The sequence below is a fragment of the Embiotoca jacksoni genome, unplaced genomic scaffold (genome assembly GCF_022577435.1).
Source record: "Embiotoca jacksoni isolate LCO1_2020_lvr unplaced genomic scaffold, fEmbJac1.0.p SCAF_3, whole genome shotgun sequence".
Lineage (NCBI taxonomy): Eukaryota > Metazoa > Chordata > Actinopteri > Embiotocidae > Embiotoca > Embiotoca jacksoni.
The window spans coordinates 2,487,530-2,514,931 of record NW_027185381.1 but is presented as its reverse complement, the minus strand read 5'-3'; the positions used below and the strand labels follow the sequence as shown (position 1 = coordinate 2,514,931).

At 42.5% G+C, this 27,402-nt stretch overlaps 2 protein-coding genes across 3 annotated transcripts in view; both read right to left on the bottom strand.

Annotated features, from left to right (window-relative positions):
- Positions 1-21,424, bottom strand: part of ankrd27 (ankyrin repeat domain 27 (VPS9 domain)) — a 30,575-nt gene extending 9,151 nt beyond the window's left edge. Inside the window, exons 1-17 of one of the 2 annotated variants that reach the window (XM_069162425.1) lie at positions 21,069-21,424; positions 15,078-15,200; positions 14,154-14,264; positions 12,436-12,744; positions 12,133-12,192; positions 11,566-11,619; positions 10,069-10,134; positions 9,517-9,593; positions 8,858-8,979; positions 7,372-7,450; positions 6,499-6,631; positions 6,309-6,401; positions 5,310-5,431; positions 4,347-4,429; positions 4,141-4,256; positions 3,029-3,121; positions 2,281-2,478 (exon numbers count right to left, since the gene is read on the bottom strand). In XM_069162425.1, coding sequence (XP_069018526.1) covers positions 2,281-2,478; positions 3,029-3,121; positions 4,141-4,256; positions 4,347-4,429; positions 5,310-5,431; positions 6,309-6,401; positions 6,499-6,631; positions 7,372-7,450; positions 8,858-8,979; positions 9,517-9,593; positions 10,069-10,134; positions 11,566-11,619; positions 12,133-12,192; positions 12,436-12,744; positions 14,154-14,264; positions 15,078-15,179 — 1,818 coding nt within the window. In that variant the 5' untranslated portion in view covers positions 15,180-15,200; positions 21,069-21,424. Of the gene's footprint in view, positions 1-2,280; positions 2,479-3,028; positions 3,122-4,140; positions 4,257-4,346; positions 4,430-5,309; positions 5,432-6,308; positions 6,402-6,498; positions 6,632-7,371; positions 7,451-8,857; positions 8,980-9,516; positions 9,594-10,068; positions 10,135-11,565; positions 11,620-12,132; positions 12,193-12,435; positions 12,745-14,153; positions 14,265-15,077; positions 15,201-19,164; positions 19,218-21,068 lie in introns of those variants that run through there. The other variant, XM_069162423.1, reaches the window with a different exon arrangement.
- A 559-nt stretch (positions 21,425-21,983) lies between these two features.
- Positions 21,984-27,402, bottom strand: part of tdrd12 (tudor domain containing 12) — a 28,704-nt gene continuing 23,285 nt past the window's right edge. The window contains exons 33-35 of the mRNA XM_069162264.1: positions 26,574-26,727; positions 26,369-26,429; positions 21,984-26,237 (exon numbers count right to left, since the gene is read on the bottom strand). Coding sequence (XP_069018365.1) covers positions 26,164-26,237; positions 26,369-26,429; positions 26,574-26,727 — 289 coding nt within the window. The 3' untranslated portion in view covers positions 21,984-26,163. The remainder of the gene's footprint in view (positions 26,238-26,368; positions 26,430-26,573; positions 26,728-27,402) is intronic.

Sequence of the window (27,402 nt, the reverse complement as noted above, 5' to 3'; positions counted from 1 at the left end):
AAAGTGTTTGCCCCCTCCTGTTAAAACATAACTTAACTGTGGTTTATCACACCTGAGTTAAATTTCTCCAGCCACATCCAGGCCTGATTATTGACACACCTGTTCTCAATCAAGAAATCACTTCAATAGGACCTGCCTGACAAAGTGAAGTAGACCAGAAGATCCTCAGAAGATAGACATCATGCTGAGACCCAAAGAAATTCAGGAACAAATGAGAAAGAAAGTAATTGAGATCTATCAGTCTGGAAAAGGTTCTAAAGCCATTTCTAAAGCTTTGGGACTCCAGAGAACCACAGTGAGAGCCATTATCCACAAATGGAGAAAACATGGAACAGCGGTGAACCTTCCCAGGAGCGACCGGCCGACCAAAATTACCCCGAGAGCGCAGCGACGACTCATCCGAGAGGTCACAAAAGACCCCACGACAACATCCAAAGAACTGCAGGCCTCACTTGCCTCAGTTAAGGTCAGTGCTCATGACTCCACCAGAAGAAAGAGACTCGGCAGAAATGGCTGCATGGCAGAGTTCCAAGACCAAAACCACCGCTGAGCAAAAACAACATTAAGGCTCGTCTCATTTTTGCCAGAAAACATCTTGATGATCCCCGAGACTTTTGGGAAAATACTCTGTGGACTGACGAGACAAAAGTTGAACTTTTTGGAAGGTGTGTGTCCCGTTACATCTGGTGTAAAAGTAACACCGCATTTCAGAAGAAGAACATCATACCAACAGTAAAATATGGTGGTGGTAGTGTGATGGTCTGGGGCTGTTTTGCTGCTTCAGGACCTGGAAGACTTGCTGTGATAAATGGAACCATGAATTCTACCGTCTACCAAAACATCCTGAAGGAGAATGTCCGGCCATCTGTTCGTGACCTCAAACTGAAGCCAACTTGGGTTCTGCAGCAGGACAATGATCCAAAACACACCAGCAAGTCCACCTCTGAATGGATGAAGAAAAACAAAATGAAGACTTTGGAGTGGCCTCGTCAAAGTCCTGACCTGAATCCTCTTGAGATGCTGTGACATGACCTTAAAAAGGAGGTTGGTGCTGGAAAACCCTCCAATGTGTCTGAATTACAACAACTCTGTAAAGATGAGTCGGCCAACATTCCTCCACAGCTGGAAAAGACTCATCGCAAGTTATCGCAAACACTTGATTGCAGTTGTTGCTGCTAAGGGTGGTCCAACCAGTTATTAGGTTTAGGGAGCAAACACTTTTTCACACAGGGCCATCTGGGTTTGGATTGTTTTTCTCCCTTCATAATAAAAACCTTCATTTAAAACTGCATTTTGTGTTTACTTGTGTTATCTTTGACTAATATTTAAATTTGTTTGATGATCTGAAACATTTAAGTGTGACAAACATGCAAAAAAAAGAAATCAGGAATGGGCAAACACTTTTTCACACCACTGTAACACTTATGACTGAGTCAGCAGCTGTGATGACTGACTGACTCCAAACTTGACTGTCAGATATTTTAAGACAGATTTGAACTGGCGTTTCCCCTGAACCTCTTTCAGAGCTCTTTTTCTTCTTCATGTGTTTACTGCCATGTTAAAACTCCTCCATGCTGGTTTAGTATAGTGGTGCGTTCAGGCAGCTGGGAAGTGGAAAAGTTCAGATTTGGTAGCCTCCGACTTCCCGATTGAGAGCGTCACCACGACAACAACGAAGAGGCAACATGGCAGCTCTCCGGGAAATCTGCTCAATCAGCTGTCTGAGACAAACAAGCTCGTCATCACCCGTGTAGACGTTCACAGGACGAAATGGACTCATTATTATTTGTACATTTCTACATGTGGTTTTAAGCAGATAACGTTTAAAACAGGAAGCAAACTAATGGCAGCAAAGTAACTTTCCTAGTTCGACGGGCGTTCAGGTGATTTTTCCCACTCGGAGGTCGGAAACTTCCCCACTTCCAAGTCGTTGTATGAACGCACCATAACTCAGAACTGTTTATGATAAACGGTCTCTGGACTGAACAAATACCCATTACGTTACCCGTAAGTTACTGACATGAACTGCAACGCTGCTGCGAGATACCTGAAGTTAGAAATTGTCTTTGTCTTTTTTTTTGTGTATTGTTGGGTTTTTGTTTTTGTTTTTCATTGCCGTCTTTGGTTTCTGTTGGTATGTTGTTTGTAAAATCCCCCAAAAAATTGTAGGAAGGCAGCAGCCTGCAGAGTGAAAACCTGCCCGGCCGTCAGTCTGAAGCGTCGCAGCTCTGAAGAACAGTGTTGGGTGCGTGTTAAGCGTGTTAAGTGCGTGTCGCCGACCTTGGAGTTGAGAGCGCACTGCAGCGGGGAGTCTTTGGTCTTGTTGAGGATGTGGGTGCTCGCTCCGTTCTCCAGCAGCACCTCGATGATTCCCTCGTAGCCCCAGCGAGCCGCCATGTGCAGCGCCGTGTCGCCTTTATCGTTCTGCAGGTCCAGACGGCACGTTTGGACGTCGTAGTACACCAGAGCCTTCACACACTGACACACAACACACAGCGGGAACATCACCGCAGGGATCAACGTTTACAGGAATCGCTTGAAGGAATCTTCTGAACTTTGGACCCATTGCAGGTCTGCATCAGTTATTTTCATTATTAATAAACAGTCTTTACATTTTGATTTGTTTACTAATATTTTTAAAAAAGTACCAGATCCAAAATAAAAAGTCAAAGGAAGTTGAAAATCCAAAATTCATTCACTAATTACAATTAAGTCAAAAGCTGGAAATCCTCTCTGATATTTTAAACCAATAATCGGATAATTAAAATGTCTAATCGACTTAACATTTGCATTTGCTGAGTAATCCAGTATTTCCGAATCTTACCAGGAGGGAAAGTAATTCATAAAACAAAATGCTGTTTGTCGTCTAAAGTTCCTTTCTGCAATCTGTGTTTCTTTGTTGTGAAATATTGAACAGTTTAACCTCTTCAGGTCCGTAAACACTGTATTGAGCCTGGTGTACATATCGCTGTCCAGCAGATTAATGAACGTCACCATCGCAGCTTTAATAAGGAGGTGAGAGACGTACGTCCTCGTGTCCATACATGCAGGCGAGGTGCAGCGGTGTGCTGCCGTTGTTGTCCTGAGCGTCCATGTTGGCCTTGTAGTGCAGAAGCAGCAGCTGGACCACAGAAACAAACAGGAGACGGATTATAAATTTATAAACTGTTTTACAGCCTTGATTCTCTTCTCTATATAAATCACTGGGTTTCTTCAGAGTTCCTTCTGTTCTACTTTTTAATAACACACAATATAATTCAATACAAAGTATGAAAGATACCAAAGAACGGATGATTAACATTTATGTCAAATGTCCCCAAATAACTCCAACAATAACATGAACTAGTGATGACACACCTGGACAAACAGCAGAAAACCGCTGGAATCATTGGAGAGAAGCATGAACCAATTTAGAAAGGACCTCTTTATTTAAGGTCTTCATGTTATTTTGAATAACATTAGTGGTGTGGAGGAACAGCACTGAAGGATTTCAGGGTTTGTCACATCATATTCATTTTTAACTTGCGTTTTCTTTGGTAACTCCTGATTCTAAACTCAGATTTAAAAGCCTCTATTTAAATAAGATACCAGTCTAAAATAAGAGTTAGGGGCGTGAACAGAAGAAGTTTTGTCTGTGATAAAAACAAAAAGCATTCAGGAGTTGAATTTACCTACAGCTGACAATATTTCAGTATAATGTTAATTTCATCACTACAACAACAGTCTGCTGCTTGTTTAGTTCTCCATTTATTCCCTCTGTTGTTCTCTTTCTATGTTAAGCTGCCATCAACAAATCGCAACGCACCCTGATGATTTTCAAACTAAAAGTCCACATATGATGTAAACAGGCAACACAACTTTTAATGTGAGAATACTGATGAAGGTGTTGAGCTTTATTTACGGTCATTAACAGTGTTGGAATAAAGGAAGAAGAAGAAGAAGAAGAGCTCAGGATGGGACATCACACTGAATTTATCAAGACAACAGGTGAACATGGAGGAAATGTTGAGTTTGAATTAAAAGGTGGAACAGAGGAAGTTATAAATATTTTCAGTAGTCACACACACATAAATAGGCAGTGGGATTGTGTGTGTGTGTGTGTGTGTGTGTGTGTGTGTGTGTGTGTGTGTGTGCGTTCACCGTGACTCCCTGGTATCCACGTTGGCAGGCCAGGTGCAGCGGTGTGAGGGCGTGGTAGTCTGTGGCGTTGACCGGAGCTCCTTTATGCACCAGCAGGTCAATCAGCTGAGCCTGACCTGAACACATCGCTGTATTAAACCAGCTCATGTTTTGTCCCTCCGTGTGTGTGTGTGTGTGTGTGTGTGTGTGTGTGTGTAGCTGCTCACCACAGATAGCAGCAGCGTGCAGCGGCGTGTAACCTCTGTCATCTCTGGAGAACGGCGTGACGATGGAGGGATCGTTCAACCGCCTGAGACACGGACACAACAACCGGACTGAGTGTTATTATGAATGAACAGTGATGATTCAAGTTTTATAGACAGTTTAGCCCCAAAAACAGGAGAAAGCGGTTTCTGAGGGTTCAGGAACCAGTCGGGAGCTGATTGTTCGCCCACCTTGGTGCTTTCCGCAGCATTTATAAAAACCTACAACCGCAGATCTGCTTTGTTTGTTGCGTGTGGCCAACGATAATCCGGATAAAGCAGCCCGACAGATTTAACGACCGGTGGAGTGACGACAAAACTCCGGCTGTGTTGTTCCTTTCAAACCTGAACATCAGTCATCAGGAAATTAATGTTCCTGCAACTTTTAGTGAAAAAAGAAAACCTTAAAAAAGTCTTCAGGGTCGTGAACGGCTGTAAAGTTACACCCTGACGACGGTTTTCTCAGTGTGATGTCAAGTATTTAGACGTAAATGTGACTTCTGTCCTCCTGCAGCCTGTAAGTGTTATTCTCTACATGTATGTAGTGTCACAGTTCAAAATCATTGCCCAGGAAAGACTCCCTTTTCCCAGAGAGAAAAGGGACATAAATACCCCAAGAGTGATGTGTGTGTGTGTGTGTAGATGTTTAAGAGGGAAGTGAAAGTTCCTGATTCACAGCTCTGATGAGAGGAAATGAAAACAGGGGAAATTCTGTTGAGTACAAAAAAGAAACTAGAAGTCAGAGGGACTCCTGAAAACTGTGACACCATGCTTTTATTTTCATGATAAAACCTCGAGGTCGATATGGCCGCAGGATCCATCTGTCTGTCTGTCTGTCTGTCTGTCTGTCTGTCTGTCTGTCTGTGTCTGTGTGTGTGTGTGTGTGTGTGTGTGTGTGTGTGTGTGTGTGTGTGTGTGGACACTGACCCGGACAGCTGGAGGTCACAGAGGTCACAGGAGCAGAGCGGGTGACACATCCTGACGTCCTCGTCTCCCTCTCCTTCACTCAGCAGGTGTTCAACCTCGGCTTCATTTCCATTCGCTATGTACTAAAACACAAACACACACACACACACACACACACACACACACACACACACACACACACACACACACACACACACACACAGAGTGAGCCCCCTAAATCACAGACAACACAATGCGTTCTGGATGATACGAGGAGAAGCTCCTGTAACACATCTCCATTCATTTCAGTGAGGAATGCTACGCTAACATCTAAAGACTGCTGTGATACAAACAAACAAACAAAAAAACACTTGGCATTGCACGGCATTTAAGTTGAATACTCCTGATAGCTTATGGCTGAAACGTGTCTATTTTTTTGCCTGCAGTAAAATGTTGCATATTTCTCTGAGTGCCAATATTCTGCTTTTTTTTAAATTTTCGCCGTAACCGAGCACCCGTCTTGTTATTCGAGCAAATTTTCCACACAACATTCAAGTTTAACATAACATAGAACAGAATGGTGGTGGCTTCACCTTCCCAAATACTGGCATTCACTTCCCTTCCTGCTCTTAAATGAGTAAACTGAGTATCTTTGGGGTTTTCTTTTTTGGGACATCTGATGACAAAAAAAAACAAAAAAAACAAAAACAAAACAAAGGTGATGGGCATTTTTCATGTTTAACAAGGAAAATAAATGATCAGTTAATCTGCAGATTCATCGCTAAACTAAAACACAATAAAGTTTGTCGGGGAGTGTCACTAATTAAAACAAACGCCCTCCGACAGCAACTCTGAAAATGAGTTGATTGGAGGAGTTACAGATTCTTTTGTGCTGTCAGGAGTCTTTTGGCACCAGCGTGTGATTTCTATTCGAGGATCCTGAAGCTGCACAGACGTCGGCACGCATGTCAACATGTCGCCGAGGCTGGTGGATGGTGGGACGTGGCGGCCGCAGCTCACCTGGAACAGACAGTGGATGGGCGTGGCGGCGCTCTGAGCCAGCAGACTCATCCTCTCCTTGAACAGCGCCTTGTCGTTCAGCTTGCCGGAGCCCTGCGGGGACAGAAAGAAGAAGACGTGGACACTAAGTAACTGTGTGGACACAACACCGGCAGGGCGGTGGTAAAACCTCCTGGTGTGTGCGTCTCACCGAGGACGTGTCCTGCAGCTTCCCCAGGTTGACGTACTCCACCGCGGCCTCGAAGGTGCTCAGGCAGTAGCTGAGCTCGTCTTTACTGGAGTGGCTGAAGCAGAAGTTCCTGATGTAGCTCAGGTTGGCCATCCTGCCGACGAACGGGACGAATCAGTCACAGATCAACCACTGAAAACCTTCACTCACACTCTTCATCATTCTCATACTGTGGATTAAAACCTCATTCATTTAGGTTCAGATTAAAGATAAAGAGCAGAGTTTGGTAATGTAAGGAAAGGTGTTCATTACACTGAACATCTCGATCAACTCATTTTCTAAGTGCACTGACGACACTGAATGACTGTTGTCACAGAGCTCTTGTGTTACTTGTGTCCTAACACTCACTATTTGGAGTGCATCAGTGCATCCAGCAGCAGCAGTGAAAAATAAACTTGTGTTCAGGAACAGCTGCAGCTTCCTCAGATGCTTTTAATTTGAAAATCCTTTAAGTCAGTGGGCCCGCCGCCTTCCTCTAAGGAGCCAAGATGGCGACCGTTTAGGGTGGAAAGTGTTCAGTTTCACATTTCTTTTTTTTTTTTGTTGGACGGTTCTGAGTGATTCATCCTGGTACTTGTAGTGTTCTGATGTTTCTGTACTGACAGTGTGAACACTGATGTACTCAGAATAGAGAGAGTTAGTACACAAGTACAACATCTGGAACACAAGTAGAACATCTGGAACACAGCATAGGACTGCTGTTTATAAATGTTATTTATTTATTTATTTTTTAATCACACTTTGTTATACCGTTTCATTTCAGTATTTCAATATTCAGTATTTTATTTCAGCCACAAGGTCAAAGGTCACACTGCCCCTCCCTTCTTTGCTCACCAGTTGGGGATCTCCGTCTTCACCAGCAGGTAGAGGACGACAGAGAGGAGGTCGTCCGCACTCACAGCTTCTATACAGACTGCAGGAGGAGACGTAAACTGAGTCAGTGAGAACACAACCAACATAACACTCGGTCATATTTCACTCCGCTGTCCTGCTGCCGCTCTCCAAATCACTAAATTGGCGTCTTGACAAACATGAATTAGGAGAGCAGCTCTGCAGACGGACAGCGTGGCTGCTGTGAGCCAATAAACTCGGATTTCCAAAGCAAACAGGACAAACACATTAGAGGCTGACAGAGCAGGTATTGTCCAGTGAGCTGATCTCATTACACACTGTGCAGCGACGCAGAGGTCAGTCTGGATGGTACAAAGCATTACCGACAACACTGATGAATCTTTCATAACCCTGAATAAACATTTAATAACACAAGATTTTCAGACTGCTGCGCATAAATGTGATTTTGTTTGAGCAGCTGAATTTAAAGCCGTTAGGGTTGTACATTTTCCTGCTGGGTTTTGGATTTATTAATATCAAAGTTTTGAGCATGGTTAAAAAAAAAAAAAACCTGTTCTTCATGAAATCAGTGCTCCTGTGTTACTTGCTGACAGTTTTGAAAGCACTCAGCAGGTCGATTGTTGTGAGCGTCTCGCCTCGTTCCTCTGTGGAGTTACTGTCGGCGTCTTCCGTCTCTTCGCTCTGACTTCATGATACTGAGATCAAACCGTCTGTACCAGGATGCCTGGTTCTGGTTCTGGTTCTGGAGAAGAGTTCTTCATGGATGTTTGGGCTCGTCGTCCTGCTGGAGAATCAACTTCCTCAGGAAACTATCATTCTGGTTGCTCCCGTTTCATCACTGTCTTCTGTTGGAGCCACAGATTGAATGTTTCATATTTCATCCGTCCAGAGCTCCTCCTGTGTTTTCATGTACATTGGAGCCTCTTAGCTCTGAGGGGGAAGGCTTTTTGGTTTGACTCTTCCATAAAGACCGACTCCCACCAGACTTCTGTGGAAGCAGGTGGGCGGACCCGCTGGGTCCTGACTGATGGCGCCGAGGGACATCTTCCCATTTCAAAAGGAGAGGCTGCTTGATGTGTTTGTGCGCCTGCTGTGAGTGTGTGAGTCTATATTTGGTGCTGTGATCGGTCAGATTCATTCATTTTAATCCTCTTTTGTTGCTCATCAGCATGAGGGAAACGTTATCAGTTTATCATCTCATCTCATTTTGAATTATAGAGATTAATATACTGTAAAAATGTTAAGAGTTACTTCTGATGAATGGAGGCTGAAATAAAGCTCAAGTCTTCAGATTCATTCAGTTCCACAAACAAAAATCAACTAAAGAACATTTATCAGACAAACAACACAAGCATTATTTTTCTGATCATGGAGACTAAACTCACACACACCACACACACACACACACACACACACACACACACACACACACACACACACACACACACACACACACACACACACACACCGGTGCAGCTGGGGCTCTGCGTGGCGGTCAGGGCGACTCTCCGCAGACACTGCAGTTTGAGGAGCGGAGACGTCTGCTGGTTGAGTTTACTCAGCTCCCTCTTCGCCCGACACAAGTTGACACTACAGAGACGACAGCAGCAGAGAGGACGGGTGAGAGACATCCAACAGATCTTCAGCCTGGAGACACATTTTTAAACAATATTGTACCAATAAAATACTGCGTTTAACGCTCTCCCGGACGGTGTGTTTACTGTCCCTCCGACATCTGAGATCTGAGTGTGACTGCACTATCAATGAGTTTATTTTGGACAAAAACATCCCTGTTTGCTTGTTTATCCTGTTGATTTCATCTGTAAACATCACATCAGTGTCTCTCTGTGTGTCTCTGTCTGTCTCTCTGTGTCACTCTCTCTCTCTCTCTCTCTCTGTGTGTGTGTGTGTGTCTCTCTGTCTGCCTCTCTGTGTGTGTGTCTATGTATCTGTCTTCTCTCTCTCTCTCTCTGTCTCCCTCTCTGTTTTTGTCTCTCCTTGTCCCTCTCCCTGTTAGTTTGGACATTATGTGGTGCTGAGGTTAGCATCTCATAATTCTGAGCGCTTGTGTTGTAAATATAGATTCCTAACATTGAGGTGTGATCCAGAGTGAAGATCTGCACTGACCTGAACTCGGGTTTGACTCCGAGGTCTTTCTGCTGCAGCTCCTGTAGGCTCCTGGTGGTTTTGTTGAAGGCAGCATCCTGTTGAGGAGACGAGAGAGAAGCTGTGTGACTCCAACATCAATCACTGCAACATCAGCTGTCACTGCATCTTTAAACCTCTCTGATGTTTCCTCTCAGCAGCAACAACACCGAGAGACAACAGAGAAAAAGAGCTGTGATTGATTCGAAGGAAACCCGTCTGATCGGCTGTATTTCATGTTGGAGGGCTTTGATGCTCTGCACAGTTTCTGTCAGCTCTGATCTTGTTACATGAAGCTGCTTTACAGGAGACTGTAAAATGTGACATCAATGCAGAGGGTGAAGGTTTAAATCACTGATGAATGTTTTAAAATGTTCTTAAACCCTGAGCCCTTCATCAGGAGGAAGAAGAGCAGCTGGGACAGAAGCTCAGTGAACATCACTACTCTTTTGTTCCTTTTAATCTAGAAGTAGAAATTTGTTTTACTTGTATTGAATCACTGAGTGTCAGAGGTGCAGATGAGGTCAGACCTACCTGGCTGGCTTCGAGGGTTCCCACAAAGTTAAAGATTAAATCATGGATACCATGATGAACATACATCTGGAAAAAGATAAGACATAAAGGAATGTTGAGGTGTTTTAAAGTGTGTTTGATGTGGTGAGTTTAAATTCAGCTGAGACACAAGACGCAGGAAGTTTTCAGCAAATAGTAAAAGTACAACTTTTAAGAAAGAAGCAGGACATCAAACAGCTACAAATACAAATTAAAACGTGAACTTAACAGTTTTGGACTTTCTATAAGAGAACTACTAAAAAACTGTTTCAAACATTGTTCTGCTGGTTTAAACTGCTTTTAGTCCTCTGATTAGCAGCAGGATTTAATATTGAAAAGTAGAGTTAATCAGAGGAAAGGTTTGCTGCTGAAGTTCATCAACGTTTGCTTGAACAAAGAACAGGTTGTCATATTCTCTAATAAAAGCATTTTTAAGTGAAAAATCTATATTTATTTAGTCCACAATAGTTCTTGAATGTGTTGCGTACGCGGCCCTATAATGTAACTTTGACTGCTCAAAAAATGTGGAAAAGCTCATGGTATGATTCAAGTATGTCCCATCCCACTCTGAGTGCAGGAGGCCTGCACAGGGGCTTCCAATCATGCCATGGTGTCTCCATATATGGTAGAGACACTTCCTATTACAGCTTCCTGTGCATGTATATAAGGAGGAGCACTTCTGCTTCTTCTCTGCTCCCCCGTGCAGCAGCTGGTTTTCTTGTTTGCTCTTAGATAAACAACCACGGTTAACGTGAGCTTTTAGGTAGTAAATTCTACGTCCTTTTTAGAGACGACAGCCTCCTCGTTGAGAGTTTCTTCACTGTAATCTGTTTTGCTGCATTTTGAAATAAACACCAGATACTGAGCTTTGCTTAGTATTACAAAAGTTTATCTTCGTCGTATTGTGATTTCGTTTGCCTCCTCTGCACTACGGATAACACTTTTAAAAAAACAAGTTCAGAGTGCGTTAGACGTACGCCCCGAGGCTCAGTCAGGGATTCTGAGCGAGACGTAGTAACCCGTTTGGTTAAATGATACAGGCACCGCGGTGGTATTACTTCTCAGACGTGGCTGAATTACCTCCGTACAAGAGAGCGCTGCTTTGGCGCACCTGTGTGAAGTATTGACCATAGTGCAGCCACCCCGTGTTAGGCCTCGAGTAGGGACCAATAAAATAGGCTGTAAATATATGTTGAACTCAAAATGACCTGCTTAGGTTAAAGTAGTTACGTAGAGGAACATCAGAGGCCGCCTGGGGCCATAAATCACGACAAATGTAACCAGTCACATCAAGTGTATGAACATTAAAAAAAAATGTAACAGACGAAGCACTAAAAGACCAATTTTGGGACATTTAAGATTTTTCCTTTAGACTTTACTCTCCAAAGAATTGGAGACTAACTTGATTTATAAACCGACACCCATTGAAATTAAATAGAAATATTTCTGCTTCGCTGAGACTGCAGAGTGGCTGATTACCTCCACCGCCTGCTTGAGAAGAGTCATCTGAAGATCTTGCTTTGCCAGAAGTTTCTGTAGAAGAAAACAACAGTAAATGTAGAGAAATGCATTAGTCACTGCAGAGGATGTGGTGCATCACCTGCTGTCACAGAGACAACGGTGTCACACATGATCTCATTAGACATCAGAGGATGTAATAATACATGGTGTCCTGTGATGTCACTACTGATTCACTTTGTGTCGCAGTTCAAAGGTCAGATCAGTCAGAGACACTTCTGATGGCACGTTTTTTTAGACGTCTGCACAGACGCTTTACAGCATTAAAAATTACAGTGATTGTGTATTCAGACCTGAGGTCATGTGATTAAAGTCATGTGGCGGAGGTCATTTCACAAAATTCAACAGAAATTATTAAGTGGAGATAACGAGGACGTCACATGGTCCAAAAGACAGCTGCATCTCAGACACATTTCTGACAGATTAGGAATTCTGTGTTATCCATTAAAAAGAAAAATCTAATCAGTGAACATCTCAGGTTTTCACCAAACACATTCTGACAGCTGCTGCAGGTCGGTTTCTACTCACCAGATGAGAGTCTCTCAGCAGACACTGAAGACATTTAGTGTAAAGACCGTTCACCGAGTCCTGAGAGGAGACAAGAGCAGAGAGCCGTCAGCGAGGCTCGTCTCCGATCACGTCTCCTACACACTCAAGTCAAAACACTCGGCACGTTATAACTGCTGGATGAAAAATACACACACTTTTTAATACATGCATGCGAGTACTTTTCAACCATAGACTTCAGGTCAATAAAAAAAGGAAATAATACACTCAGAAAGAAGAAGCAAGAAAAAGATTTAAATGCAAAGACTGAAGAGTTGCTCGTACTATGTGGTGTCGGAGTCCCTTCCTCTCCTTCTCTTTGAAGGCCTGACAGAAGCCGTGGATGAACTTGTCCAGTTTCTGGGCGTGGCGGCCCAAGAACTCCCGGACATCCTCCAGGCTCTTCAGGCAGTAGGGGGGAGGCGGGCTGACCTGCGCCGGGCTCGGGTTCACCTCCATGGGCCTGGAGATGCACAGGATGCTGTAGCTCTGCTCCTTGTCGTTGTAGAAGGTTTCCTCGAACAGGATCGGGACCCTCGCCGGACTCGGGAAGCCGGATCCCAGCAGGACCTGCCTGTCCTGGATCCTGACCTCCTGCAGCACACAAGAGGACAAACAGCTCTTCAGAAATAAAGTAACTACCTAACCTAACCTAACCTAAATCAGCAAAACTAAAGTTTTCACCACTCTGTGAAAGACTGTTTGGGAAAACAATGCAACAATGTAAGGATATTGTTCCTCAACCTAAAATTGCAAAGAATTAGTGGATTTCATCGTCTACGGTTCATCATATCATTAAAAGATTAAAAGAATCAGGAGAAATCTCTGAACACCGAGGACAAGGCTGGAAACCATTATTGGATAGGTGTGATCTTCGGGCCCTGCATTAAAAACAGAAACAATTCTGTGGTGGAAATCACTGCATGGGCTCATAAATACCTCTGAAAACCATCGTTCATCGCTGCATCTACAAATTCAGGTGAAAACTCTTCCATACAAACAAGAAACCAGATAAAAACATGATCCAGCTGGCTGCCTTGTTTAGTTCCCAGTTCTTACAAGATGAGAAGAGTGTTGTTAGAAGAAGAAGTGATGCAACACAGTGGGAAACATGCTTCTGTTGCAACTTTTTGTTGAGATGTGTTGCTGGCATCAAATTCAAAATGAGCATATATTATTTATAAAACAATAAAATTTCTAATTTTCAACATTTGATTTGTTGTAATTGGCCTATTTAAAAAAAAAAAAAAAATATGGGTTTTTCATGATTTATCATTTATATCAGGTGTTATTTTTTGTTCTTATTTTCAAAAAAATCGTATTAAAATACCAAAACACAACAACATGTCAGTCCGCCGGTCAACACTTTCTGACTTTGTGGCTCTCAGAATAGAGTTTCAGTGATTTCCTAAATCAGCTGCTCTCTGTGTTTTTTACCTAAAGTTGCTGATTCAGCAGGAAACAGCACATCTGTTGGGGACTATTTTCAGAAGCACATTAATCCACGCTCGGTGCTGCGCAGCAGGACGGCACATTGGGAAACGAGTCAAAGTAAACAGTGTGTGTGTTCACGGTAATACAGGAACATGCAACTCTGACTCACTGATGTCTTTTTAACAAAACTTCTGGACAACAATGGAGCTCTGTGGCAGGAAATACTGAACACAGCCAGCCCTGAACATGACATTAAACAGTCCAAGCTCCTAAAGCGGGTCAAACGTTGGTTAAAGGGCTATTTCTTCTCTTAAACCTTTTAAAAACGGAGACTTTGGAACAGCTGATGGACGCCTCTCGTTTCAAAAACACTCATGTTTAACTTGATTGAGGAGCAGTCAACAGGACCAACTTGATTTAAATTCAGACTTTGAAAGCTGAAACCAGCAGCAGACCTTTTAAATACTGAGATGCGATGTCAGAAGAACGACTTGTGTACACTTCTTCAACTCAGCTTTAAGCTCCCTCTGTTGGAGATGATGTTTAGGAAGTGAAGCAGGAAGACAGACCTTTCCATCCGCGGTCTTGTATCCGTCCTCCTCCGGCTGCAGGACATAGCTGTCGAAGTGAGAGTCCAAGTAGCTGCCGACGGTCACACTTCCGCAACAAGGAACCAGAACCTGAAGGTTTGAGGGAACACGGGACAGAAAATACATTCTTCAGTTTATTCACCACTCAACACACATTTCAATTGACCAATCAAACCAAATCTCAAACACCAAACACCACAGAGAGCCGAATAGAACCACCGAGGGCGTAAAACAAGAACCGGATCTCTTCCATTTGGTTTGGGCCTCCGCATCGAGGTCACTTGTTTTAAACTGAGGAAAATAGATTTTCTAATTTGTAAATCTGACTGTTGTTTCTGTTCTGTTGACATGACGACAGGGATTCACATGACCCACTGGCAGCATTTTATTCACGGGGTTCATTTCAGGGCATAAGGATGAAAAACATGGTCACGAGCCAGAGAAGACGTGAAGCTCGGATGTGTTCCACATCGTTTATATCGCGTCTTGTATAACAGAAGTTTCCAGGTCAGCAGGAAACATTAGAAGAATCCCTGCGGCTGCGCTTGGATCAGCTGAGTTTCCGGAGGAGTCCTGATGAGTCAGAGCTGCTGCTGGCCTGCAATCAGACATTTGACTCTCATCTGCTGCTTCATGTTCACAAGCTCACACAGCTTCTAGAGTCATGTTGAAGCAGAGCGCTGCGATACGGACAACTTTAAACACCAACATGTCGATCTACATCTCTTCACTGGGACGCCACATCACCATGTTACAACACCAAAATATAAAGACTGTGCAACTCTCCACTAATCGTTTTCATCTTTCCACAGTGTGGTGACGGTCCTCGACTCTTCAGACCAACATCCAGCCTGCTTGTTAACACGTCTAGCTCGCTGAAAGGTGACAGCAGCTGTGACTCACGATGCCGTGGAGCTCCGCCACTCGCCTGCAGAGGTCCGGTCTCTGCTTCTCCAACGCCAGGTAGAAAGGATTCCTCAGGATGTTCTCATCATATACAGCCATAAGGAGCTCAAGGTCGGGATCCTGGAAAACAAAAGCATAAAACACATAAAGATGAGCATGACTGAAGCGTCTGAAGGTGCCGTTTGGTGGGAGAGCAGATTAACAAAGGAACCTACTGAGCATGTGCGACATAAAACAGAGAGACGGAGACGAGCGGGATGGTTCATCTTTATATCTAAAACTTCTCGGTTTTTAAATGTCGTTCAATAGTTCTGGTGAAAAGAAGTCACAGTAACTCTCTTTAGCACATTTTGGTGAAACATTTAAAAGCAGCAGACGTTATGGGAGATTTTCTGATAAAACTGCCAAAGTTTTGAATTTTAAAAGGTTACTTCAGAGCTGTTTGAAATGCAAATGTTCCCAGATGCGAGTACATGGATGGACTTTTTTTTTTTTATAAAGGGCACAACTTAAAACAGGTTTAAGAGTCTGCAGCTCCACTTTTGGCCTGACGATGATGGTAGCTGTGAAGTTGATCAAATTTATCCTGGAAAACCTGAATGTCTGAATTACAACCACAAAACAATCCGTGCAACATTTGTTGAAAGAACCACAAATATTAACTTCAAGGAGGTTCAAACACACCCTCTGAGGATCACCACCATCAGGAGGATTCATCCTCAGGGCACCATGAATGTCTGCAGTGAATAATAATGCAGGAGTGCTAACATCAGCTGCTCCAACTTCTCGTAAACAGCTCCGGATGGATGAAGAAAGCGACTGCTGAGTTTCCAAGCTAAAGCATGTTGAAATACTTTATGAAAAAGTGAGTTACAGTTAATTATTGATGTTTGTGGAGAAGAAAATAAAAGAGAAGGAAACGGATCATATGATTCCTTAATGCCTCCAAATTTGAATCTTAAGACAAGGCCCACATACAGACTCATCAGTAATAATTAAAAACATTCTTGAATTAGCAGAGGTTGAGGCTAACAGACAATAAGTCCCTTCAAACTACTTTTGTTGTGACGGAAGTTATGTTTCCATCATTTTCTGGCAGTCTGTGATGTTATCTGAATATAAAAGACTCTCTCTGACCGTCGAGGACCTCTCCCAGGATAACAAAAAAAAAAAAAAATACACATTTGATGTTTTTGGTTATTACCTCAGGCATCTGCCTACAATGTGAAGAAACTAAACACACTTAAGGCTTTTTTTTTTTTTGGCTGGAAAATGCATAAAATGTTAGAAATTCAAATTCAGCTTTTCATTCTAACTGGTTTTAATATCACTGAGGTTACAGCAGCCTACATTCAGACATCTCAGGCTGTGCTTTGGGTTCTTGGTCAGAAAAATCAAACGATGTAGAAATGTCTGTTTGTTCTATGGGAAGCTGGAACAACCTTTTTGTTTTTAAAAGTTTTCGGACATTTTATGGACAAATTAATCAATAAAATCTTCTGCAGATTAATCAATATGAAAACTAATAATTAACAGCAGCCCTGATGCAAAGACCCCGACCGTTGGCATAGCAACAAGCATGTGCTCCCTCTGTGGCTTCCCACCTGAAAACACTATTTGTAAAAAGCACAACCAGCCTGTCGTACCGCGACCGTGAATAAAACCTGTTTCTGTGTTTCGCACTAAAAACGCTGAATTCATGTCTTCCTCTTTTTAAATTTGAAACCTGCATGTTTTTTCTCATTTTCCGCTTCATTTTACTTCTGCATCGCTGCTTCCACACCCATCGAACAGAGAAGAACAACAACTTTACTCTTTTGCCCCATTTTCCACACTTTAAATGAACTCAGTTTGTCTTCCAGTTCCTGATGTTTCGGAGGGAGTTGAAAATGACTTCAGGATGTAAATGAAAATGTGACCTCGGGACACGAGTGATGTGTCAGATGTCTCTGTGGACGAGCTCTCACCCAGAGAACACAAACCCTCTGTAATCACAAGAGAAAACACTGGATGGATTAAAACTAAGAGGAATTAGTACTTTTCTTTGACTCAGATCTGTTCTGAGTCCTGAGTGCCAAACATAGTCTAAAAAAATGTAACGTGAACTTAACTCCAGAAGGTTTCATCATTATTTAAGGTTGTATATATTTTGATTTGATCATTTTAGTACCATGTTTTAGTTCTGTTCCTACTGTATTTGTTCTTTACGGTGTTTTTTGGTGAGCTTCACACAAATTTCCACTCTTGAATAAAATAAAGATCTATTCTGAAATGTATTGCTCACTGTACGGTGGCCATGTAGGACTTAGACACTCATCAGTGTAAGCTATATTTAAGCTGAAGGCTAATGTGATTTTTTTTTTTTTTAGCACGCTAACATCTCTAGTGTGGCTAAACGATGTGCTTTAATTCCACTAATCCCTCGCTTGAACAACCTGCACACATCATCCCAGATATCCATTTAAAAATCATGTTTGCAGAAGGAAGACAGAGAATGTGAGATCATTTCATTGGTCTGGAGGATGATGTGCAGCACATGGTCACCATTCAAGTATTTCGTTGTTTGCTAGAAACATTAATTTTCTAAATCATGCAGACTAAAAACATTTTACCACAGACACAAGAGAAATGATTTCATTGGCATCTTATTCAGGAGAAGTTGGTATAATTAGAAACAAGTGAAACTGAAGATGTTCCACATTTAATATCACAGGCTGATGCTGTTTCCTCCGTCTGAAGAACATCACCAGTCACTATTTCACTGTGGTAATTATTTCATTTAAATAAGATTCAAACAGTAAAAGTGTAAACAAATCACTATTAAAGACTGAAATGTGCTTCAGTGTTTCATGTTTTTAAGGTTCAGGGATTTGATTAATTACATGAGTTCATTTCTTAGAGACTTGAGGAGGTGAAAGTTTAGTGAAGTTTAAAAAAGAAACGATTTCACAGTAAAAACAGATTTCACTGTCTTTACATTTATCAAACTTATTTTCACAATTCTCAAGATCACAGCTGTTTTTTTCTGATCTCTTTTCAAGAACACACGGTGTTACGTTTTTGTTTGTTTGTTTGTTTACCATGTTAAATATGTTAGCAGCTGACAATGACAACACTGGACAAAATCAAATATCCCGTTTGACCAAATGCCTCGATATCTATATTGCAGTGATGTTGTACCGATGACTATTTGTGCTTTCATCAAATACATACATCATGAGATTTTTGATGAATAAGCAGCAGTAACGTGGACGTAATGACTCAGCTGGCAAATAATGGAACCGCTAACAGTGTGACGAGTTCAAAAAATGACATCATTTTGCTGTACTGCTGCTTTTTAACCAGGAAAACCACATTCTGTTATTTACAGGATTCAAAACCGTAGACGATAACATCATATCACAATATCATATAATATCTAAATATCACCTGTAACATGGTAAACATGTTTAACTAGCACACAGAACAGCTGAGGCTGCTTGTCATTAGATTTGCAGGTATTTTCACCACCAAAGTTCTTCTGGTTCATCCAGAGAGGAACATGAACGTCTAAAACTTCATGACGGTCCAACACCGGCTCAGACATCTAAATCAGAAGCACAAGTGTTGAAGCTCACTGTGGCACGACAGGAAGTCAGGAGACCACCGGAGTCATGTGGATCCATCTGCTGGGGACCATGAACAATCAGTCCATCCAACAGATGTTCAGATATCTGCCCATCAGCATGGCTACAAAAAACAGCAACATACATTTTAACACTTTATTCCACCTAATATAATCATCAAACAGCCAATAATATTCTGAATGGACCAACATCAGTTTAAAGAAGAATTCATTTAACCTTCAGGCAGCAAACACCGGACTGAAGCACACAGAATAAACCGTGTAGGAGAGAAACAGACCGACAGGAGCAGGAGGGAAGTGATAAATAACAACAACAGAGACATAAAAACAGTTTCTCGTCTCATGCACAGTTCTGTTTCTGCACCGGGCTTTCTGAGGGAAACGGACCTCGGATCTGTTCTCCAACATCCTAAACAGAATCACAAACCTGAATGACTCCCAGCTTTAAGATGGACTCACCTCCTCCCCCTGCTCGCAGGTCAGCTTCATCCTCCCTCAGCTCCTCTACACTCACACTGGGAACCAGCTGAGCGGAGACATTGGATCCCCCTCCTGCCTCAGCGGCCCCATGTCAGGCGGCTCAGCTGGGATGGGACTGAGGAACGAGTCACGTGACCACCACCCCCCCCCCCACCCCCCCCAAGGTCCTCGTGACCTCACCGACTCGAAGCAAACACCGTTCAGTGGTGCGGAGGAGTGTCGGACACACAGCTTTCAGATCACAGTCACTCAGCTGACGTCTGAAGAGGAAATACTTCAGCAGCAGAACCAACGACCACGAATACCGAGACTAAAGTTGAACCACCCTGATGACACATCCTGATCACAGAAAGTACTTTAACCTGTGAGGCGTCCTGGTGGGCTGCAGGTGGATCATCATCACAGTCTGACGACTCAAAATGATGAATCAATCATTGGATATTTTACACTGACAATCTGTCGATATTACACACATTTACCCAATACAGCTTGTACAGTAAGACCTCTTAAAACATGATCATCTGGATGAAGCATAACAAGAAGCATGAATGATGTGAGGTGAGAAAAATACATATTGTGTTATAATAAATGTCCAATTATAAGACAAGTACTCTACAGTCAGTTAACTCTTGATTTTAAATTTAAATCTGGGTTTCAGTAAGTTACTGAAACCATAAACCACAGATTGATCGGTAGAAGACACGAGGTGAGCAGATGGCGGGTGGATGAGATGAACCGGGGCAGCAGGACACCACCTCCCCTGGTTTCTCTGGATCAATAACACTCTTTGAGGAGCTGGAAGCTAAAAGCATCCAGAGAGGATCATCAACGTCACTTGGTACTTCTCCTCAGGGCTGCACACATGATACCTGAACCTGAACACTTCTATCCTCCTCTGAGCAAGACTGAATACGGAGAGTAAATAAAACGCTGAGACACCTCTGACCTACAAGGACCAGAGATCAGTCGGTCTGTCAGCTGTGGATGAAACAAACACAGTGAAGGACCTCAATCACAAAAACACAAAGTGGAATTTAAGCCTAAACCAGGAACTGTCAGCAGCAACATCTGTGATATTTATGGAGGACATTTCCGGGAGTATTTCCGAGATCAAATGAAATTGAACAGGAACATGTTGTGATGCTATAACATGCCAGTGTGCCACACATAAATGAACCATTTATAACGTTCATACGGTCGATGTGTGTCTGGTGTGTCAGAGTCTCATCAGCTGGGTCAAAGACAGATGTCCATCCCTCATGAGTCCAGCTGCACATCCAGCACGACTTACTCTAAACTGAACTTTGATGACGTCTCACTGGTGTTTACTTTAATAAAGCGACTGTTAAATCCCACAGGATGAAGCCAATCAGATGAGGAAGACCATCATTGATCTACTTGTTTTATTTAACCCGAAAGTCAGGATTTAGCAACTTGAAACGATTTATAACGACGTGTTTATTGGAGGAACACGAGGCGGGTTGCTCAACATTAAATTCACCCTTTTTTAGATGGAGGCTGGTGTTGGTGTCGGACGGATCAACTGTTAACTAACCACCGGCTGGTCACATCTCATCTTCACATGTTTGGACCTCTAACGTGACTCAGCCTGTCAGACACAAGGACCGGAAGTTTACAGATTAGCCCGCTGGCTAACAACAACAACAACAACAACAACAACAACAACAACAACAGCGTTTAAGCAGCCTGATTATAAAGCGGAGCTAAGAGCTAAGAGCTAGCTTTAGCAGCTCGGACAACGTTGTAGTTCGCTGGTTAACATGTTAGCAGGACAACTAGTGACCCGAGCAGGACAACTAGTGACCCGAGCAGGACAACTAGTGACCCGAGCAGGACAACCAGCAGCCAGAACAGGGTTTCACCTCTTATCGAGTCTGTCGGGTCATGAAGGCTTTGGCATGGCAGCACCGAACACCTCCGGGCGGCTGTCAGACCTCCTGGTCCTGGTCCAGACCTCCTGGTCCTGGTCCAGACCTCCTGGTCCTGGTCCAGACCTCCTGATCCTGGTCCTGGTCCAGACCTCCTGGTTCTGGTCCAGACGGCAGTAATTTAGAGGAAACGCGTAAACTAAGCGCAGCTTCTCAGATGGTGTTGAGTGATGTCCATGTCCATGTCCATGTCCACGTCCACGTCCACGTCCTGCTCCCCGGGATGCAGTGATGATGACCACGTCGTTCATCCGCAGGAGTTTGATTCCTCGATCTGTTCTGTGGTTCAACTTCACCACCCAGGAAACAACCGGAGACACGCCGGCTCACAGCGACCCCTACTGGCCGACACGGTGCAGTGCAGCTGAGACAGACTGACAACACAAAACAAAAGAAACAGACAAATCAAGTGTTTAAAGGGGAACTCCGCCAGTTTCAATTCCAGAGGGGGTATTAGTCCATACCGTGAGAACAGCTGGTGGATCATTTCATCTGTGGCTGAGTTTGATCACGTCTGCAATCCCCGAAAAACCCACAGTGACTTCTTCAGGGTGAACTCGTCTCAGCCTCTGAGTCTTCAAATGTACAGATTTACAACACGATGAGTGCAGGTGTGGACATATCACCAGGAAATCCATCTGTGGAACCGGCTGCTGCATAATGAGAAATGTAGGATCCAGCCACTGATGCTTAACCTCCATGAGATGGAGTTAAAGTCAGGATTTCTTTGACCGTTTGTTTAAACAAATCAGCCGTGTTCAAATTGAAAAATGTCAGAAACCAACTAAGATGTGCAAATAAAAAAATGAAAAAGAATTTCTGAATATACACAAGAGGAGGAGGTTTTCATTCAATTCAGTTTTCTTTTTATGGAACCAAATCACAACGTAAATCATCTCAGCGCATTTTACACAATAAGATCGTTATAACAACCTGGCGACAAAGAAGCGACAGCTGGAAGGAAAAACAGCTTTTTAACAGGAAGAAACCTCCGACAGAAGCAGACTCAGACGTGGGCGGCTGTCTGCCTCGACCGGTTGGGGTGAGGGGGAAAAAGAACAGCATTTAATAAGTAAATCAGTTTTAAAACTCAGTTTTTAAAAAAAGATCATGTTAAGGAACGCAAAACAAACCATCATGACAACACATACAACTCACACACATTCAGAATGAGGACATCTGTCTTATAATAAGTGCCCAAAACATAATTTGCTGCATGTTACAAACTCCTGTTCAACATTAAAGACACAAGTTTTAACATTTTTAAACTGAAGCAGCATCAGTCTACAAATAAAAGTTGTCATCAAAATTTAACTTGCATAAAAAAAAAACATTGGTATTGAAGTATTCTTAAAGTACCAAAAGTAAAAGTACTCATTATGAACAATAGTTTTAAAATCATATAACTGATTATAATTATTGACTCATCGATGTGTAAATGACTTTAATGTGTGTCTAATTTGAACTGTTGTTTTTATTGTTCTGATTATTGTTGTTGTGTGGTCATGTGTCCTCTTGAAAAGTGCTGTTGTTTAATTAATGACAATATTCTGTGTTTAGATTTTTTAAGATTTTCAGCTGCTGTTTTTCCCTATAAAATAAAATAAAATAAAATAGATTCCACAAATCAAAAGTATAAAACTACAACTACAAAAGACCCAAAGCAAAAATAAAGGCGAATCACGTGTTAATGCATCAGTGAGTTATTAACAGTGATGGATGAGATCATGTTGCATAATGTGGACCTTTACATTTTTATACTTGAAGAACATCCTGCTGATTAATATTGGAGGAGTTTTACATGTTAAGTAGAACTTATACACTCATGGAGAAATAGAAATATTGAAGACAACAGAATAAATGTGAAAATCAAACAACTGCTGCCTGAAGTGACTCATAACAGCCAACAAGTAGTCAAACCATCTGGATTAACTGAACAAATAACAGCCTACTTTTATTGAATTAACAAAGTAACATTATGCAAATGATCACAGAACCATTAAAGTAAAGCAGATCCACACTCAGCTGCATTAAACATGAAAACAAAACTGCATTTTCACTTCTCACAGTTGTTTAATTCAACTGTCAAAACCCATTTTGGTTTTAAAAGAAGAATCCATCCAAAAGTAAAAATCTGGTCGTCACTATCTCACCGTCATGCGAGTGTCATTAATAATCTTTCACCATCTGTCCTCCTTTAAGTATTTTTGAGTTTCCTACATGTTTTTGAAGCCAGGCTGGTTAGTGAAGCAGGTTAAAGCTTACAGAACAGGAAAATGATCATTCCAATCAGCGCCGTGTGTTACACTTTAACGTAGAGGGGTTTCAATTGGTCAGAAGAAAGAAAGACTCTGGAATCTAAAAGTCACTACAAACTGATTTCCATCCTTTCCCTTCACAGTTTTTTGAATGAGTTGCTGACTACAGACGGGGAAAACAGGTGTACTGATCAGGGCTCGGTTCCATTAAGGATCCCAGTAACTCATGACAGTGAACCATCATGCACAAAAGCAGGACCTCCTCTTAGTGGACCGCAGCCATCATTAATCCACCTTTTCCTGATGTGACAAGTCGAGATGTCGGCTGTAAAAAAAGATCTGTCGGATCCTAACTCTCAAATCCTCATTCAACAACACACGTGCAGCAGTACCAAGCATTCCCTGCAGGGGGCGCCAGTATGTGTAGATGGTAATATGAAATGTCTGGTGGTGCTGCTGCCTTCATTTACATCTCCTGAGGTTTTCCAAGTCCACATAAAAAGGAAAAAAAATGAGGGTGATATGTTGTGCAGATTATAAAATCAAATCTGTGATTATGAGTAAACTGAACAAATACTGAAAACTAAGAGGCACTACCGACGGGAAGAAGTATGTTTGAGGAACATACTTTTGTTTTGTCTTGTTCAAATCAGAATAAGACATTTTTTTGAAGTTTAAATAGACAAAATGTAACTGGAATTATCCAAAGAATATGATAAAATAGCACCATTAACAATATGTCGAAGACATTTATGTCCTGTTTAGCATGCTAACAAGCTAGCCCTGTCTCATAAAACCACCGGAGCACCTCCAGGGTCTTTGGGACTGCTGTAATCACAAATGTTCGATTTTGCGGTGAAATTTCTCAACAATTGGGTTGTAATTTGTTGAGTTTTAAGTGAGTTTTTTGAAGTAAAATTGCAAGAATTAGAAAAATTACAAGTTGGGGAGGAAATAAAGTAGATCTTTTTAAGCACTACCTGATAAAGAGTCATAAATAATCACTTCCTGTGATAATAATCATGCTGCACATCATAGATATATTTCCAATCTTTTTCGATGTATTTATTGAACATTCCCAAACTTCCCAAAAGTGACATATCTTTCCAGAACAGACGGTCTGCGACTGTAATATAGAACAAAGGCTCCATCTGCTGTCCAAATAAGAGCTTTAGATGCTGTTTAATTCATATTAATTCAACTTTATGTCGTAATGCTTTCAGCAGAGCTTCTGTTGACAACATGTTTTGAGGAAAAATCATGGGAATTTAGCAAAATGTCAAGCTCCTGCAAATATTGCTTGTTTTTGCACAATTTCTTGAAGAGGTGAGGTGAGTCTGACCGCAGCCCAACACGAGGGGAGGAACACAACATAAACAACGATGACTGGAGGTCTCGACTCAGAACAAACGGTAGCGTTGGTGTTGCTTTCCAATTCAATTCAATACAAAAATATATTTTTTACATGGCAACAAATCACAACACAAGTGGTCTCGGGGCACTCGGGGCCGTCAGATCCTTCCAACCAAACCTTTCAACAGCTCGATGAGTAAAGGATGAACTTTGATGCTGAACTCGCAGTGTTTCTGGCAGATTAGTATGTAAACAGCTGTTCATAATAACACTGGCTATGTAGCGGTAGCTTATAATAGTAATACATTTTGTAATGTCAGTGGTGTCCTGGCCATCAGGACGACTGAGACAGATCCAGGTGGGCCGTAAATAAAACCCTAAAGCTTTTCCCGGCAGTCTCGGTGTGCCTGTCACTCAGGGTGCTCATGACCGCTGCAGGCAGGCCGGTACCAGCCGGGAAGTTCAGGGCCGAATTTCATTCCCGTCACACCTCTGTGTAACGTCACTGACAAATTGAAAATGTTAAATGATCTGGAATCAGCAGGAATAGCTATATGTGATTATCAGCAGGTCATCGTTCAAACTGAGAAATTCTACGCAGCAAACAAACCAGATGTACCGACCGTCAGACCAGATGGGACCGGCTGGACGCTACGGGGGCTCTCTATCGCCTCCCAAGGTACGAAGTAGAATTACAAGATGGGGCTAAATTCTTTTTGAATCGCACCTTTACAACTACATATATCTATTTGATAACGGTGGTTGGTGGCTGTAACTGTCTCTCTCACACACACACACACACACACACACACACACACACACACACACACAGAGCAGGTTTTTACCAAAAGTGATTTAAAGGCCGATTAACAAAAATAAAGCTAAACGCAACTATGGAAAAAGTCTTCTTTCTCTTAACAACATCTTGTGGAAATGTTTGGTTGGTTCTGAAAATCAAGAACAAATAAATCACAAAGCAAAAAGGAACTTCTGGTTCCAAATTTTATGCCATTTGGACTGAAACTCTGACAAAAACAGATTCAATTTAGGTCAGTAACTCTTCTTTTTGAAGTTTTTTTTTTACAATCTGCACAGCATTTAACACCCTCAACGCCCCGTCAGACAAGCTCACCTCCATCTGCGGATTGAAGATCAGTTAATAGGATCAAAATTCAACTCTTCTGTCTTTTCCTGATGTCACATGACGGCGAGCAAATCCTGACAAAAGTTGAGGCTGAAAACCTCTTTGACATAAAACTTGTGTCACTTACAATATATCTGATTTTGCTATTTTAACAGCAGAAGCTTCAGGATTACAGAGGTCAAAGGTCACAGAACTTACACTACAGATGATTTGATCTCGTGACCCTGAAGGATAACGACAGAGGACATAAAACACAAAGGTTGGGCTTCGATCTTCAGTCACTCTCACTGCCGCTCTCTGAGTTGACGTACCAGTTGTCTTTTCCTGTGTTCTCCACAAACCAAACACCTGAAAACAACACAAAACGCCGACACATCAGTTCAGTGCAGCTGGACAGCAGGCGCCAACAACCGTCTCACCTTACTTTCAGACATTATAAAGTCAAAATTAGGCTTCCTCTGGTTTAGTAAGCATCTTACCGTTTGATGCTCCATCTTCCTCCTCGTCAATGTGCTCCATGTCATAACTCACAAAAATATTCTACAGGAAAAGAAATCTCTTTTTTAACTCATTTTGGCATCTTACTTTAACAGAAACATCATTTTCTACTTTAAGACCAATTATATCTTAACAGGTGATATAAGAATAATGTCTCCTGTAAATGGACAAAGATGAATTCAGCACCTTGTTCCTGAGGAATCTCTCCCAGTGTCCCCGCTGCTGTTTGACCAGCTTCAGAACCGGCTCGTTGGACTTCATTTCCCAGCAGCAGCGGTCAGCTGCGATGTTCTGGTGCAGCTGCAGGTCGGCTCTGTAGGACCGACCGTCCACGCTGCCGCTAAACACAGTCGACACAGACGGGAGCGTTAACACACTGAGGAATGGACGGAGTTCTGACGAGCCACACGGGAGGTCCATTGTCAGGTCTGTTGTCATGGCAACCAAAGATCCAACCTTTCTCAGTCTGTCCTCACCTCTCCGCAGGATTAGTCCTTATGGAGGGGGACAGATCTGAGGCCACACACACACACACACACACACACACACACACACACACACACACCGCTGACCTGTCACTAACAGATGAGTGCTCCCCAGGTCTCAGCTGATGTCACTATCTTGTTTAATTCATTTGCTGTTGACCTATTTGATTTTAGATTTACAAACACAGAAAGGAAATTAATTGGATTTTAAAAATTTTACATTTCTTATCTTATAGATCCACATGTACAGCAGCCTGTCATCTCTACCTCCACTATCTCCTTCCTCATCCCACATCCCTGCACACAGGCTCTGACCGGTGCAGCCTCCCAAAACCATTGTTTGTCTGGTGCGCCCCCTGGTGGAATCCTCCAGTAACACAGCGTACAGAGGCAAGTATGCGAGCAACAAACGCGAAACCGTGGTTCCAGTATATCTGCGGCCTCACAGCTCGTAAAGAAAACGTATGAAGGTGGTCATGTGTTGATGTCTTTTCAATCAACTGTTGTCTGGTAAGAATGTCACACTAAAT